General features: G+C 44.2%; 1 protein-coding gene across 1 annotated transcript in view; it reads right to left on the reverse strand.

Moving 5' to 3' along the window:
• LOC117502816 overlaps nucleotides 1-9,595 on the reverse strand; it is a 58,516-nt gene extending 48,921 nt beyond the window's left edge. Inside the window, 3 exon segments of the mRNA XM_034161923.1 lie at nucleotides 7,738-7,827; nucleotides 7,941-8,054; nucleotides 9,416-9,595. Coding sequence (XP_034017814.1) covers nucleotides 7,738-7,827; nucleotides 7,941-8,045 — 195 coding nt within the window. The 5' untranslated portion in view covers nucleotides 8,046-8,054; nucleotides 9,416-9,595.
• Nucleotides 9,596-13,908: the final 4,313 nt, after the last annotated feature.

A 13,908-nucleotide genomic window follows, 5' to 3' on the forward strand; every position in this document is an offset into this window, starting at 1 on the left:
CACAGACACCAGTCACAGAGTCACAGACACCAGTCACAGAGTCACAGTCATCAGTCACAGAGTCAAATTTAATGAGTCAACGTCATCGGTCACAGAGTCAAAGCCATCGATCAGAGTCAAATTTAATGAGTCAATGTCATCGGTCACAGAGTCAAAGCCATCGATCACAGAGTCAAAGTCAATGGTAACAGAGTCAAAGTCGTCGGTCACAGAGTCAAAGTCGTCGGTCACAGAGACAAAGTCATCGGTCACAGAGTCAAAGTCATCGGTCACAGAGCCAAAGTCATCGGCTAGAGAGTCAAAGTCATCTGACACAGAGTCACAGTCACCAGTCAGAGTCACAGTCATCGGTCACAGAGTCACAGTCATCGGTCACAGAGTCACAGTCATCGGTCACAGAGTCAAAGTCAATGGTAACAGTCAAAGTCGTCTGTCACAGAGTCAAAGTCGTCGGCCACAGAGTCAAAGTTGTCGGTTACAGAGTGAAAGTCATCAGCCACAGAGTGAAAGTCATCGGCCACAGAGTGAAAGTCATCGGCCACAGAGTCAAAGTCATCAGTCATAGAGTCAAAGTCATCGATCACAGAGTCAAATTTAATGAGTCAACGTCATCGGTCACAGAGTCAAAGCCATCGATCACAGAGTCAAAGTCAATGGTAACAGTCAAAGTCGTCTGTCACAGAGTCAAAGTCATCGGCCACAGAGTCAAAGTCATTGGCCACAGAGTCAAAGTCATCGGTCACAGAGCGAATGTCGTCAGTCACAGAGCCAAAGTCATCGGCTACAGAGTCAAAGTTGTCTGACACAGAGTCAGTCACCAGTAACAGAGTCAAAGTCATCGGCCACAGAGTCAAAGTCATCAGCCACAGAGTCAAAGTCAATGGTAATAGAGTCAAATTCATCGGTCACAGAGCGAATGTCGTCAGTAACAGAGTCAAAGTCATCGGTCACAGAGTCAAAGTCGTCGGTCACAGAGTCAAAGTCATCTGTCACAGAGTCAAAGTCATCTGTCACAGTCAAAGTCGTCTGTCAGAGTCAAAATCGTCTGTCACAGAGTCACAGTCATCGGTCACAGAGTCAAAGTCATCGGTCATAGAGTCAAAGTCAATGGTAACAGTCGGCTACAGAGTCAAAGTTGTCTGACACAGAGTCAGTCACCAGTAACAGAGTCAAAGTCATCGGCTACAGAGTCAAAGTCGTCTGACACAGAGTCACAGTCACCAGTCACAGAGTCACAGTCATCGGTCACAGAGTCAAAGTCATCGATCACAGAGTCAAATTTAATGAGTCAACATCATCGGTCACAGAGTCAAAGTCATCAGTCACAGAGTCAAAGACAATGGCCACAGAGTCAAATTTAATGAGTCAACATCATCGGTCACAGAGTCAAAGTCATCAGTCACAGAGTCAAAGACAATGGCCACAGAGTGAAAGTCATCGGCCACAGAGCGAAAGTCATTGCTACAGAGTCAAAGTCAATGGTAACAGAGTCAAAGTCATCGGTCACAGAGTCGAAGTTGTCTGACACAGAGTCAGTCACCAGTAACAGAGTCAAAGTCATCGGCCACAGAGTCAAAGTCAATGGTCACAGAGTCAAAGTCGTCGGTCACAGAGTCAAAGTCATCTGTCACAGAGTCAAAGTCATCTGTCACAGAGTCAAAGTCGTCTGTCACAGAGTCACAGTCATCGGTCACAGAGTCAAAGTCATCGGTCATAGAGTCAAAGTCAATGGTAACAGTCAAAGTCGTCAGCCACAGAGCCAAAGTCATCGGCTACAGAGTCGAAGTTGTCTGACACAGAGTCAGTCACCAGTAACAGAGTCAAAGTCATCGGCCACAGAGTCAAAGTCAATGGTCACAGAGTCAAAGTCGTCGGTCACAGAGTCAAAGTCATCTGTCACAGAGTCAAAGTCATCTGTCACAGAGTCAAAGTCGTCTGTCACAGAGTCACAGTCATCGGTCACAGAGTCAAAGTCATCGGTCATAGAGTCAAAGTCAATGGTAACAGTCAAAGTCGTCTGTCACAGAGTCAAAGTCATCGGCCACAGAGTCAAAGTCATTGGCCACAGAGTCACAGTCATCGGTCACAGAGTCACAGTCATCGGTCACAGAGTCAAAGTCATCGATCACAGAGTCAAATTTAATGAGTCAACGTCATCGGTCACAGAGTCAAAGCCATCGATCACAGAGTCAAAGTCAATGGTAACAGTCAAAGTCGTCTGTCACAGAGTCAAAGTCATCGGCCACAGAGTCAAAGTCGTCGGTCACAGAGTCAAAGTCAATGGTAATAGAGTCAAATTAATCGGTCACAGAGCGAATGTCGTCAGTAACAGAGTCAAAGTCATCGGTCACAGAGTCAATGCCATCGATCACAGAGTCAAAGTCGTCTGTCACAGAGTCAAAGTCATCAGTCACAGAGTCACAGTCATCGGTCACAGAGCCAAAGTCATCGGCTACAGAGTCAAAGTTGTCTGACACAGAGTCAGTCACCAGTAACAGAGTCAAAGTCATCGGTCACAGAGTCAAAGTCATCGGCCACAGAGTCAAAGTCATCGGCCACAGAGTCAAAGTCATTGCTACAGAGTCAAAGTCAATGGTAATAGAGTCAAATTCATCGGTCACAGAGCAAATGTCGTCAGTAACAGAGTCAAAGTCATCGGTCACAGAGTCAATGCCATCGATCACAGAGTCAAAGTCGTCTGTCACAGAGTCAAAGTCATCAGTCACAGAGTCACAGTCATCGGTCACAGAGTCAAAGTCAATGGTAACAGTCAAAGTCGTTTGTCATCACAGTCACAGAGTCAACGTCATCGGTCACAGAGTCAAAGCCATCGATCACAGAGTCAAAGTCAATGGTAACAGAGTCAAAGTCGTCTGTCACAGAGTCAAAGTCGTCGGCCACAGAGTCAAAGTCGTCGGCCACAGAGTCAAAGTCGTCGGCCACAGAGTCAAAGTCATCGGCCACAGAGTGAAAGTCATTGCTACAGAGTCAAAGTCAATGGTAATAGAGTCAAATTAATCGGTCACAGAGCGAATGTCATCGGTAACAGAGTCAAAGTCATCGGTCACAGAGTCAATGCCATCGATCACAGAGTCAAAGTCGTCGGTCACAGAGTCAAAGTCGTCGGTCACAGAGTCAAAGTCGTCGGTCACAGAGTCAAAGTCGTCGGTCACAGAGTCAAAGTCGTCGGTCACAGAGTCAAAGTCGTCGGTCACAGAGTCAAAGTCATCGGTCACAGAGTCAAAGTCAATGGTAACACAGTCAAAGTCGTCTGTCACAGAGTCAAAGTCATCAGTCACAGAGTCACAGTCATCGGTCACAGAGTCACAGTCATTGGTCACAGAGTCAAATTTAATGAGTCAATGTCATCGGTCACAGAGTCAATGTCATCGGTCACAGAGTCAAAGTCATTGATCACAGAGTCAAAGTCAATGGTAACAGTCAAAGTCGTTTGTCATCACAGTCACAGAGTCAAAGTCATCGGCCACAGAGTCAAAGTCATCGGCCACAGAGTCAAAGTCATCAATTACAGAGTCAAAGTCGTCGGCCACAGAGTCAAAGTCAATGGTAACACAGTCAAAGTCATTGGTCACAGAGTCAAAGTCGCCTGTCACAGAGACAAAGTCATCGGCTACAGAGTCAAAGTCATCAGTCACAGAGTCAAATTTAATGAGTCAAAGTCATCTGTCACAGAGCCAAAGTCATCGGCTACAGAGTCAAAGTCATCTGACAGAGTCACAGTCACGAAGTCACAGTCATCGGTCACAGAGTCAAAGTCATCAATCACAGAGTCAAAGTCATCGGCCACAGAGTCAAAGTCATTGCTACAGAGTCAAAGTCATCGGTCACAGAGTTAATGCCATCGATCACAGAGTCAAAGTCAATGGTAACAGAGTCAAAGTCGTCAGTCACAGAGTCAAAGTCGTCAGTCACAGAGTCAAAGTCGTCAGTCACAGAGTCAAAGTCGTCAGTCACAGAGTCACAGTCGTCAGTCACAGAGTCACAGTCATCGGTCACAGAGTCAAAGTCGTCTGTCACAGAGTCACAGTCATCGGTCACAGAGTCAAAGTCACCGGTCACAGAGTCACAGTCATCGGTCACAGAGCCAAAGTCATCGGTCACAGAGCCAAAGTCGTCAGTCACAGAGCCAAAGCCATCGGCTACAGAGTCAAAGTCGTCTCACACAGAGTCACAGTCATCGGTCACAGAGTCAAAGTCATCGATCACAGAGTCAAAGTCATCGATCACAGAGTCAAAGTCATCGATCACAGAGTCAAAGTCATCGATCACAGAGTCAAATTTAATGAGTCAACATCATCGGTCACAGAGTCAAAGACAATGGTAACAGAGTCAAAGTCATCGGTCACAGAGCAAAAGTCGTCAGTCACAGAGCCAGTCATCGGCTACAGAGTCAAAGTCGTCTGACACAGAGTCACAGTCACGAAGTCACAGTCATCGGTCACAGAGTCAAAGTCATCGGCCACAGAGTCAAAGTCGTCGGCCACAGAGTCAAATTTAATGAGTCAACGTCATCGGTCACAGAGTCAAAGCCATTGATCACAGAGTCAAAGTCAATGGTAACAGTCAAAGTCGTTTGTCATCACAGTCACAGAGTCAAAGTCATCGGCTACAGAGTCAAAGTCGTCTGACACAGAGTCACAGTCACGAAGTCACAGTCATCGGTCACAGAGTCAAAGTCATCGATCACAGAGTCAAATTTAATGAGTCAACGTCATCGGTCACAGAGTCAAAGCCATCGATCACAGAGTCAAAGTCAATGGTAACAGTCAAAGTCGTCTGTCACAGAGTCAAAGTCGTCGGTCACAGAGTCAAAGTCGTCGGTCACAGAGTCAAAGTCATCGGCCACAGAGTCAAAGTCATCCGCCACAGAGTCAAAGTCATCCGCCACAGAGTCAAAGTCAATGGTAACAGAGACAAAGTCATCGGTCACAGAGCGAATGTCGTCAGTCACAGAGCCAAAGTCATCGGCTACAGAGTCAAAGTTGTCTGACACAGAGTCAGTCACCAGTAACAGAGTCAAAGTCGTCGGTCACAGAGTCAAAGTCATCTGTCACAGAGTCAAAGTCGTCGGTCACAGAGTCAAAGTCATCTGTCACAGAGTCAAAGTCGTCAGTCACAGAGTCAAAGTCGTCAGTCACAGAGTCAAAGTCGTCGGTCACAGAGTCACAGTCATCGGTCACAGAGTCAAATTTAATGAGTCAACGTCATCGGTCACAGAGTCAAAGCCATTGATCACAGAGTCAAAGTCAATGGTAACAGTCAAAGTCGTTTGTCATCACAGTCACAGAGTCAAAGTCATCGGCCACAGAGTCAAAGTCATCGGCCACAGATGTCAAAGTCGTCGGTCACAGAGTCAAAGTCGTCGGCCACAGAGTCAAAGTCATCGGCCACAGAGTCAAATTTAATGAGTCAACGTCATCGGTCACAGAGTCAAAGCCATTGATCACAGAGTCAAAGTCAATGGTAACAGTCAAAGTCGTTTGTCATCACAGTCACAGAGTCAAAGTCATCGGCCACAGAGTCAAAGTTGTCGGTCACAGAGTCAAAGTCAGTGGCCACAGAGTCAAAGTCGTCAGTCACAGAGTCACAGTCATCGGTCACAGAGTCAAAGTCATCGGTCACAGAGTCAAATTTAATGAGTCAACGTCATCGGTCACAGAGTCAAAGCCATTGATCACAGAGTCAAAGTCAATGGTAACAGTCAAAGTCGTTTGTCATCACAGTCACAGAGTCAAAGTCGTCGGCCACAGAGTCAAAGTCGTCGGCCACAGAGTCAAAGTCGTCGGCCACAGAGTCAAAGTCATCGGCCACAGAGTCAAATTTAATGAGTCAACGTCATCGGTCACAGAGTCAAAGCCATTGATCACAGAGTCAAAGTCAATGGTAACAGTCAAAGTCGTTTGTCATCACAGTCACAGAGTCAAAGTCATCGGCTACAGAGTCAAAGTCGTCTGACACAGAGTCACAGTCACGAAGTCACAGTCATCGGTCACAGAGTCAAAGTCATCGATCACAGAGTCAAATTTAATGAGTCAACGTCATCGGTCACAGAGTCAAAGCCATCGATCACAGAGTCAAAGTCAATGGTAACAGTCAAAGTCGTCTGTCACAGAGTCAAAGTCGTCGGTCACAGAGTCAAAGTCGTCGGTCACAGAGTCAAAGTCGTCGGCCACAGAGTCAAAGTCGTCGGCCACAGAGTCAAAGTCATTGCTACAGAATCAAAGTCAATGGTAACAGAGACAAAGTCATCGGTCACAGAGCGAATGTCGTCAGTCACAGAGCCAAAGTCATCGGCTACAGAGTCAGTCACCAGTAACAGAGTCAATGCCATCGGTCACAGAGTCAATGCCATCGATCACAGAGTCAAAGTCGTCGGTCACAGAGTCAAAGTCATCTGTCACAGAGTCAAAGTCGTCAGTCACAGAGTCAAAGTCGTCAGTCACAGAGTCACAGTCATCGGTCACAGAGTCAAAGTCATCGGTCACAGAGTCAAAGTCATCGGTCACAGAGTCAAATTTAATGAGTCAACGTCATCGGTCACAGAGTCAAAGCCATTGATCACAGAGTCAAAGTCAATGGTAACAGTCAAAGTCGTTTGTCATCACAGTCACAGAGTCAAAGTCATCGGCCACAGAGTCAAAGTCATCGGCCACAGATGTCAAAGTCGTCGGTCACAGAGTCAAAGTCGTCGGCCACAGAGTCAAAGTCATCGGCCACAGAGTCAAATTTAATGAGTCAACGTCATCGGTCACAGAGTCAAAGCCATTGATCACAGAGTCAAAGTCAATGGTAACAGTCAAAGTCGTTTGTCATCACAGTCACAGAGTCAAAGTCATCGGCCACAGAGTCAAAGTTGTCGGTCACAGAGTCAAAGTCAGTGGCCACAGAGTCAAAGTTTTCGGTCACAGAGTCAAAGTCAGTGGCCACAGAGTCAAAGTCATCTGTCACAGAGCCAAAGTCGTCTGTCACAGAGACAAAATCACCAGTCACAGAGTCAAAGTCATCAATCACAGAGCCAAAGTCATTGGCCACAGAGTCAAAGTCAATGGTAACACAGTCAAAGCCATCGGTCACAGAGTCAAATTTAATGAGTCAAAGTCATCTGTCACAGAGTCAAAGTCATCAGTCACAGAGTTAAAGTCAATGGTAACAGAATAAAAGTTGTTAGTCACAGAGTCAAAGTCATAGGGTCACAGAGTCAAAGTCATCGGTCAAAGAAGAGCTTTCTCTCCCTTCTTCTTTCTTTCTCTGACAAACTGCTCAATTTTAACCTGTTTTTAATTAATTTGTGTATTTGGGTTTTTTTTTTGTCCTCGTTTTTTGGTGCTCAGAAAGGTGCCTGTAAATAAAATGCATTATTATTGATTATGACTCGTGATTGACTGATTACTGATGATTGATTGCCACTCGTCTATTTTGACGAAAAGATATATTGATGTTTTTTTTTTTTGTGTCTCTGACTTTCTATCAAGGGCCACCAACAGGTCAAAATGCTGACATATCCAGTAATTTACTTTCAAATTACATTCTGGACAAAGTCAGGAACCATGTTAGCATTTACCGCCAACTAACGTTTGCTATCATGCTAATGTTAGCGTAGCAGTGCCGTTAATGACACCATCTGTTTTCGCAAAAGAGAGAAAAAAGTTTCTTCAGCAGCCCGTTGATGCATTTGGAGTGCAGTGACCTCTGACCTGTGTTTGTTGCACGTCTCACCCCGTTCAGACTGCCCAGGTCCTTCACCAAGTGCTCGTCGCTTGTCGGGTCGTAGTTGATGACAGCGTGCTGCTTGTCCACGCTGCGAGACTGAGACACAACATTTGATTGGACAACCGTGCACAATGTGCACATTCATGTTCCAGAGACAAACAAAGGACGAGCTGCAATAATTTCATGATTAGCGTGAAGCTCACTAACACCTGCAGCATCAGCTCACAATCCTCTCGGCCCACGAAGATCATCTCTCTGGGGAGGCGGTGCCGCGTGCCGGAGCTGCTCACCAGGAACCACCAGGTTATGCTCATCTTCACGGGCTGCGGTTGGACAACACAGAGAGGAAGCTGATGACAAAAGTACACAAGGCGAGGTGTCGCCCACAGCAACGGTTTGTCTCCATCTCCATTCATAACCAATCAGGAGCCTCGTTATCCGGCTGATTTCATTGGGCCTTATGTGCTGCCCTGTGTGTTCTCACAGCATATTCCAAAGGTGAATATTTCTCATGGTGCAGCTGTTCTGTGGAACAGGAACTGACTTTGAATATGTTCAAATCCAGATTAAAGCCTCGTATCATCAGGGTTTGGCTGAGAACTGATCTGACCTCAAAACAATCACTGACTCACACTGAAAAACAGCAACACAGACCGCAAACTACGGTGGCCATGAGAGGCCACAACACGAACAAACAGCACCGACAGCACAGCAGGTAACCGTTTGTGTTAAAAACTCCACAGCACATGAAGAGGATTTTTTTGTTTGTCTTTTAGCTAGCTGTTGATGAAGTAACGCAAGCATATTTGTAATGGTTGTCACCTCTCACGGCCGCTGTGAGAACGAGCCCACGGCAGTGTAGCACAGGAGGCTAGCGCTATAATCCGTCGTTAGAAATATTTATTTCCATTTTAGTTGCCATGCTTCCCGACACTATTCAGCAGCCATGAGGAACCATTTACCGTAAGCTTGTTTAGCCTGTGACGTTTTTAGCAGGCTTTTTGTTCTCAACCCCAAAACATCTAAAGTTAAGGACCAGGTTGAAAAATCCCAGATTCGCCTTTAATGAAAATATGTCAGCATTGGTGCAAAGATGCTAATGCTACATACTAGCTAATTAGCACATGTGCATGTCTGCAGCTAACAGTGAACAAAAATAGGGTGACCAGATGTCCCACTTTGTGCCACAAATTGAGATGGTTTCTGGTGTTGTTATTGACTGTCAGGCTTCAGTGTTGAAATGTGTGTTTTAAACAACACATTTCATAATAACAACACCGGAAACCATCTCAATTTGGGACACAATGTGGGACATCTGGTCACCCTAAATAAAAACAACATTTTTGTGTTTCTGTCTTTTGAGTCCAACATAACAGTTAACAACAACATAACAAACCGCTACAACATAGCTAGCTAGCACAATGACATGCTGCTGGGCTGTGGCTCCGCCCCCTTCATTCGTCCTCAGTGACGAATACGGAGCACAGGATGTGACATCACATGGCCTGTCACTGGTCCATCACCGCTTGACGTCATCACCAGAAGCAGCGCACCCACACCCGCAGTGGCACGCGCGCGTGCACGCGCAAAGGATGCGGGGCTGCAGGTGTCCCGGGCCTAGGGCCCGCCACCCGCGGCCGGAAACACGCAGGTCAGCTTCCTCCACGCCTCGACCTCCTCTCACCTCCAGATGCTAGCGAACGAGGAGTCCGAACCGGTCTGAGCGCAGAGTACCCGGGATCCGGTCGGCGGCGGAGGATGCTGCTGTTACAGCATCCCGTCTCCGTTTGACGCACCCGCTGCGTCAACGCGCGACCACAGTACTGGCATCCCCGCCACGCCCTTCAGAATAAAAGCAGCTGCACAAAACGTGGCCGATTGGTCTTTGGCTCTTATTTTGAAATCAGGCCACAATTTTACATCCGTTTTGTTGAACTAAAACAACTTTTCACAATAAAAGCACATACGTATTTACGGTTGATTATTGGAGGAGTTTCATGTACGGAGAAAAATATAAAATGTTCCACTTGTTTTTTTTTAACCAACATCTACGAGCACAGAAAGCAAACAGGTCAACAGAGGGCGCTGTCAGCTCGGTGTTCTGGCTCACACAGCAACTGAATTACAATTTTTAACAGGAAGCTAAAATATGTCCAGACTTTGCTCTCATTGTTCGTCCATTATTGTAACTTTAAGTAAGAGATAAAATGTAACAAAAATAGGCTGCTCGCATGTTTCCACAGAAAATCCGAGGTGACCTGCATGGATTTGGCACATGTTTCACACAGGATGCCCTTCCTGACGCAACTCCACATTATGTGGAGAAATGAGGCAGGGGTGGGGTTTGAGCCGGGAACCTTTCCCACTGAACCCAGGTGCACTAATCCGCCACTTAGAGCTCAACTGTAAGAAGCAAAAACCCTGAATGTATTTCTTACCATCCAGCTTCAATAAGGACCGAGCTGGAAGAAGTGGCACAGAGATGTTAAATGTTCAAATCCTGCTGTTCTGGAACCGACTCCTGGGGTCGGGCCGACAGGGTCAGGCTTTATGTCAGGCTAAGTTAAGCAGGCTTTGTGGAAGGTTTCCAGCTCAGAGTTCAGGATTTGATGAACCGGTGGTGGTGAGACCCTGAATAATTCTGGGTCCCAGCTGGAGGCTGTTTGGAACTGACCTGGTCCGGTCTGGACAGACGTCAACATGGATCTGACTAATACCTGGCTTAAAACTGTTAAACAGACCAACCTTATGTTTTATGAGGTTTTGTAAACTCTTGTTTGAATGATTTTTGTGTGATAATCGACTAAAATGTGTGCTTTATGACATCATGTTGAACATTCAACATGCTGATACCATAACAAGCAACTCAGCTTGAATTCTGAATTCTTAAGGTTTGAATTATTGTGTCAAAATGCTTCTACAGAGTAATGTGTTTGGATACGATCCTCTAACCATCCTAAAGAACAGACTAAAAGTCCCCATTTGTCCTCCTGGAGCTTTTCCTGGTCTGACGTCATCATGCCATGATGACTGTCATTTAATCATTTGCAGTGGTATATGTATCTTCATTTTTTGATAGACAAGATTCCTTCAAAATGAAACAGATATTGTATTATGGCACCAAGTAGACGCCTTGACATCATCGTGTATCTCCTTTTTTATTTATTTATTTATTTAATCTGTCAGAGAATCAGGTTTTTTTGTGTATCAGACGCTGATGAAGAGCACGGCTTTGATGGAAAACAGAGCAAAAATGAGTCAATTCCAATTCACTGGTACTAAAAAATGAAACATTTGATTTCCAGATGGCTGACGGGGATCATTTTGATGAATGTGACTTCATCAGTGACCGAAACTCCATGATAACTAAAATCCCTTAATAGCCTTTCATGTAGGCACAGTCTGATTCGAACCACAACACTATATTGGGAACTCAAGTCCCCAAATTTGAAGAAATGCATAGAACACCTATCCTGGGTTGTATAACGTCCTCTTTTAACAGCATTTTGTGGTTCTTCGACATTCCAGTAAAAATAATTAGACTTGGTAAATGGACTGCATAATACATTATAACTGTATCAGGGCCCTCTCTGGGCCACTGTCAATCATGGGCTCCTAGAACCCTTCTCCTTATTCTCTCCTTTGTTTACTAAATTATATAGAGTGCATTTCTCACATAAATTTTAGCTATGACGTCCTAACGGCAATTTGAGTACACACAGGGACGTTCTGTGTGTTATCAAGGCTACTAAGGGGAGAGCACACACCAATTTCTAGCTTTTTACAATTTTTTTCTGACTTTTTTGCCCATTTTGACTGCTGGAAACCCTGTAATAGACTGGAGTCGCCTCCAGGGGGAGTCCACAGGGACTGACTGTTTATGTGCTTTGACCTTTGACCTCAGAGTAGGTCACTGTAGTGTGAGGTAATATCAGGAGTTTTTGGAGACATGACCTCAATTTGGGAAATTGTTATTTTTTCTTTTGACCTCAAAGTACACACATATTTTTAAAATTGAAAACACTTCTGTTTTTAAAGGCTCGGGGTCAAAGGTCTATCTGCACTGATCTTTTTTCACTTTAATAGTTCTTTTGGTTCCAAATTGCTCTATCGCTAACTTCCTGTTAATATTTTCTTTCGCTCATCATCCTCACCCCTGCGCATGCGCGCGCACACACACACACACACACACCTGCTGACAGTGTTTATGTAAACATTAAACATTTTCTGTGCTCTATAACTAAAGCAGGGCTGTGAAATGAAAATTGTGAAATCTGAGGAAAATTTGTAAGGTGTGTGGGTGGGGGTGGGGTGTGCAGCGTCAAGGAGCTGGTCTAGGGCCCTGTGGGGCCCCAGAATTAAATTTTTATCTAATGATACTTTTTCAGCATCTCCTGGAAGAACAAATCTCAAAATTAGTGGATATTTAAATGATCCTACATTCAACCTTTTATTTGACCTGTCGATGATGCTGAAATAACAGAATTTGACATATGGTTCTCAAGACCAGGCACCTAAGTGGCTCTACTCTACTCTTTTCTACTCTCCTATTTTACTCTTCCTTTTTAGATATACCTTTGTATACTGGCATAGTTCCACCTTAGAATTGGAATATAATATATACGGTATACCTTACTGAATTTTCACAGAAGTAGGACCTGGAATGATTTTCCTTTTAATTGTAAACCAAATTATGCATCAACTCAGAACAATTAAACTACATGAAATTTATGAAGACTGAAAAGACTGTTAGAGCATTTCAAAAACCACAGCTAAAGATTGGAGAATATTTGGAAAATCAGGGTAAAATATCAATAACATACCTTATAGTAAAAGTCACTTATATTCTTGTGTAAATTCATGCAGCCTAAATCCATTCAAAGCCACAATGTCTTTTTTACAATAAAAGAAAGTCTAGATTAGTATAATCTTGTCAAAAATCCAGTTTGAACAGCAGAATGTTTATTTTCCAGAGAGAAAAATTCTTACCGTGTTTCCTGAGAGCACAGTTCACTTTTCCCGTTTATCTTTCAGGTGTGTTGATGAAGCCAGCGACGATTCCACAGATTGTTGTCCTTTTAAGACTTTTTCAAACACTCTTTCTCGCCATCTTCTCTCTGTGCGACGTCACCCCATGACACAGACAGGCTGCACAATTCTTCTTTTAAAAACTTGAAAGCTCTAAAAGTTTGGGATATCCACATGCTCATGTCATTAAAAAGCAGCAAATCAATTCGAATCCTATTTTTGAATTAGGAAGCAATCAGTTTGTAAAAAAATCAGAAAATATCAATGTTCAACATTTACTTTAATCCAGTTTTATAAACCATAAACATGCACATTTAAGTCCACAGACTAAATATTTCAGAGAGCACTGAAACAGCTTCAACATGCACAGAGACCTCACCACACCAAAAGACTTCAAAATGTTTCAAAGAGCATCAATGTGCAGACAAACGACAACGCCTAAATGCTTCCAAATGTTTCAAAGGGGCTTCAATGTGCACAAATGACACAACACCTAAATGTTTCAAAGGGGCTTCAATGTGCACACAAATGACACAACACCTAAACACTTCAAAATGTTTCAAAGAGCATCAATGTGCAGACAAACGACACAACACCTCAACACTTCAAAATGTTTCAAAGGGGCTTCAATGTGCACACAAATGACACGACACCTAAACACTTCAAAATGTTTCAAAGGGGCTTCAATGTGCACACAAATGACACAACACCTAAACACTTCAAAATGTTTCAAAGGGGCTTCAATGTGCACACAAATGACACGACACCTCAACACTTCAAAATGTTTCAAAGGGGCTTCAATGTGCACACAAATGACACGACACCTAAACACTTCAAAATGTTTCAAAGGGGCTTCAATGTGCACACAAATGACACAACACCTAAACACTTCAAAATGTTTCAAAGGGGCTTCAATGTGCACACAAATGACACGACACCTCAACACTTCAAAATGTTTCAAAGGGGCTTCAATGTGCACACAAATGACACGACACCTAAACACTTCAAAATGTTTCAAAGGGGCTTCAATGTGCACACAAATGACACAACACCTAAAACACTTCAAAATGTTTCAAAGGGGCTTCAATGTGCACACAAATGACACGACACCTCAACACTTCAAAATGTTTCAAAAGTTTCAGAATACAC

The sequence above is a fragment of the Thalassophryne amazonica genome, chromosome 21 (assembly GCF_902500255.1).
Source record: "Thalassophryne amazonica chromosome 21, fThaAma1.1, whole genome shotgun sequence".
Classification (NCBI taxonomy): Eukaryota; Metazoa; Chordata; class Actinopteri; order Batrachoidiformes; family Batrachoididae; genus Thalassophryne; species Thalassophryne amazonica.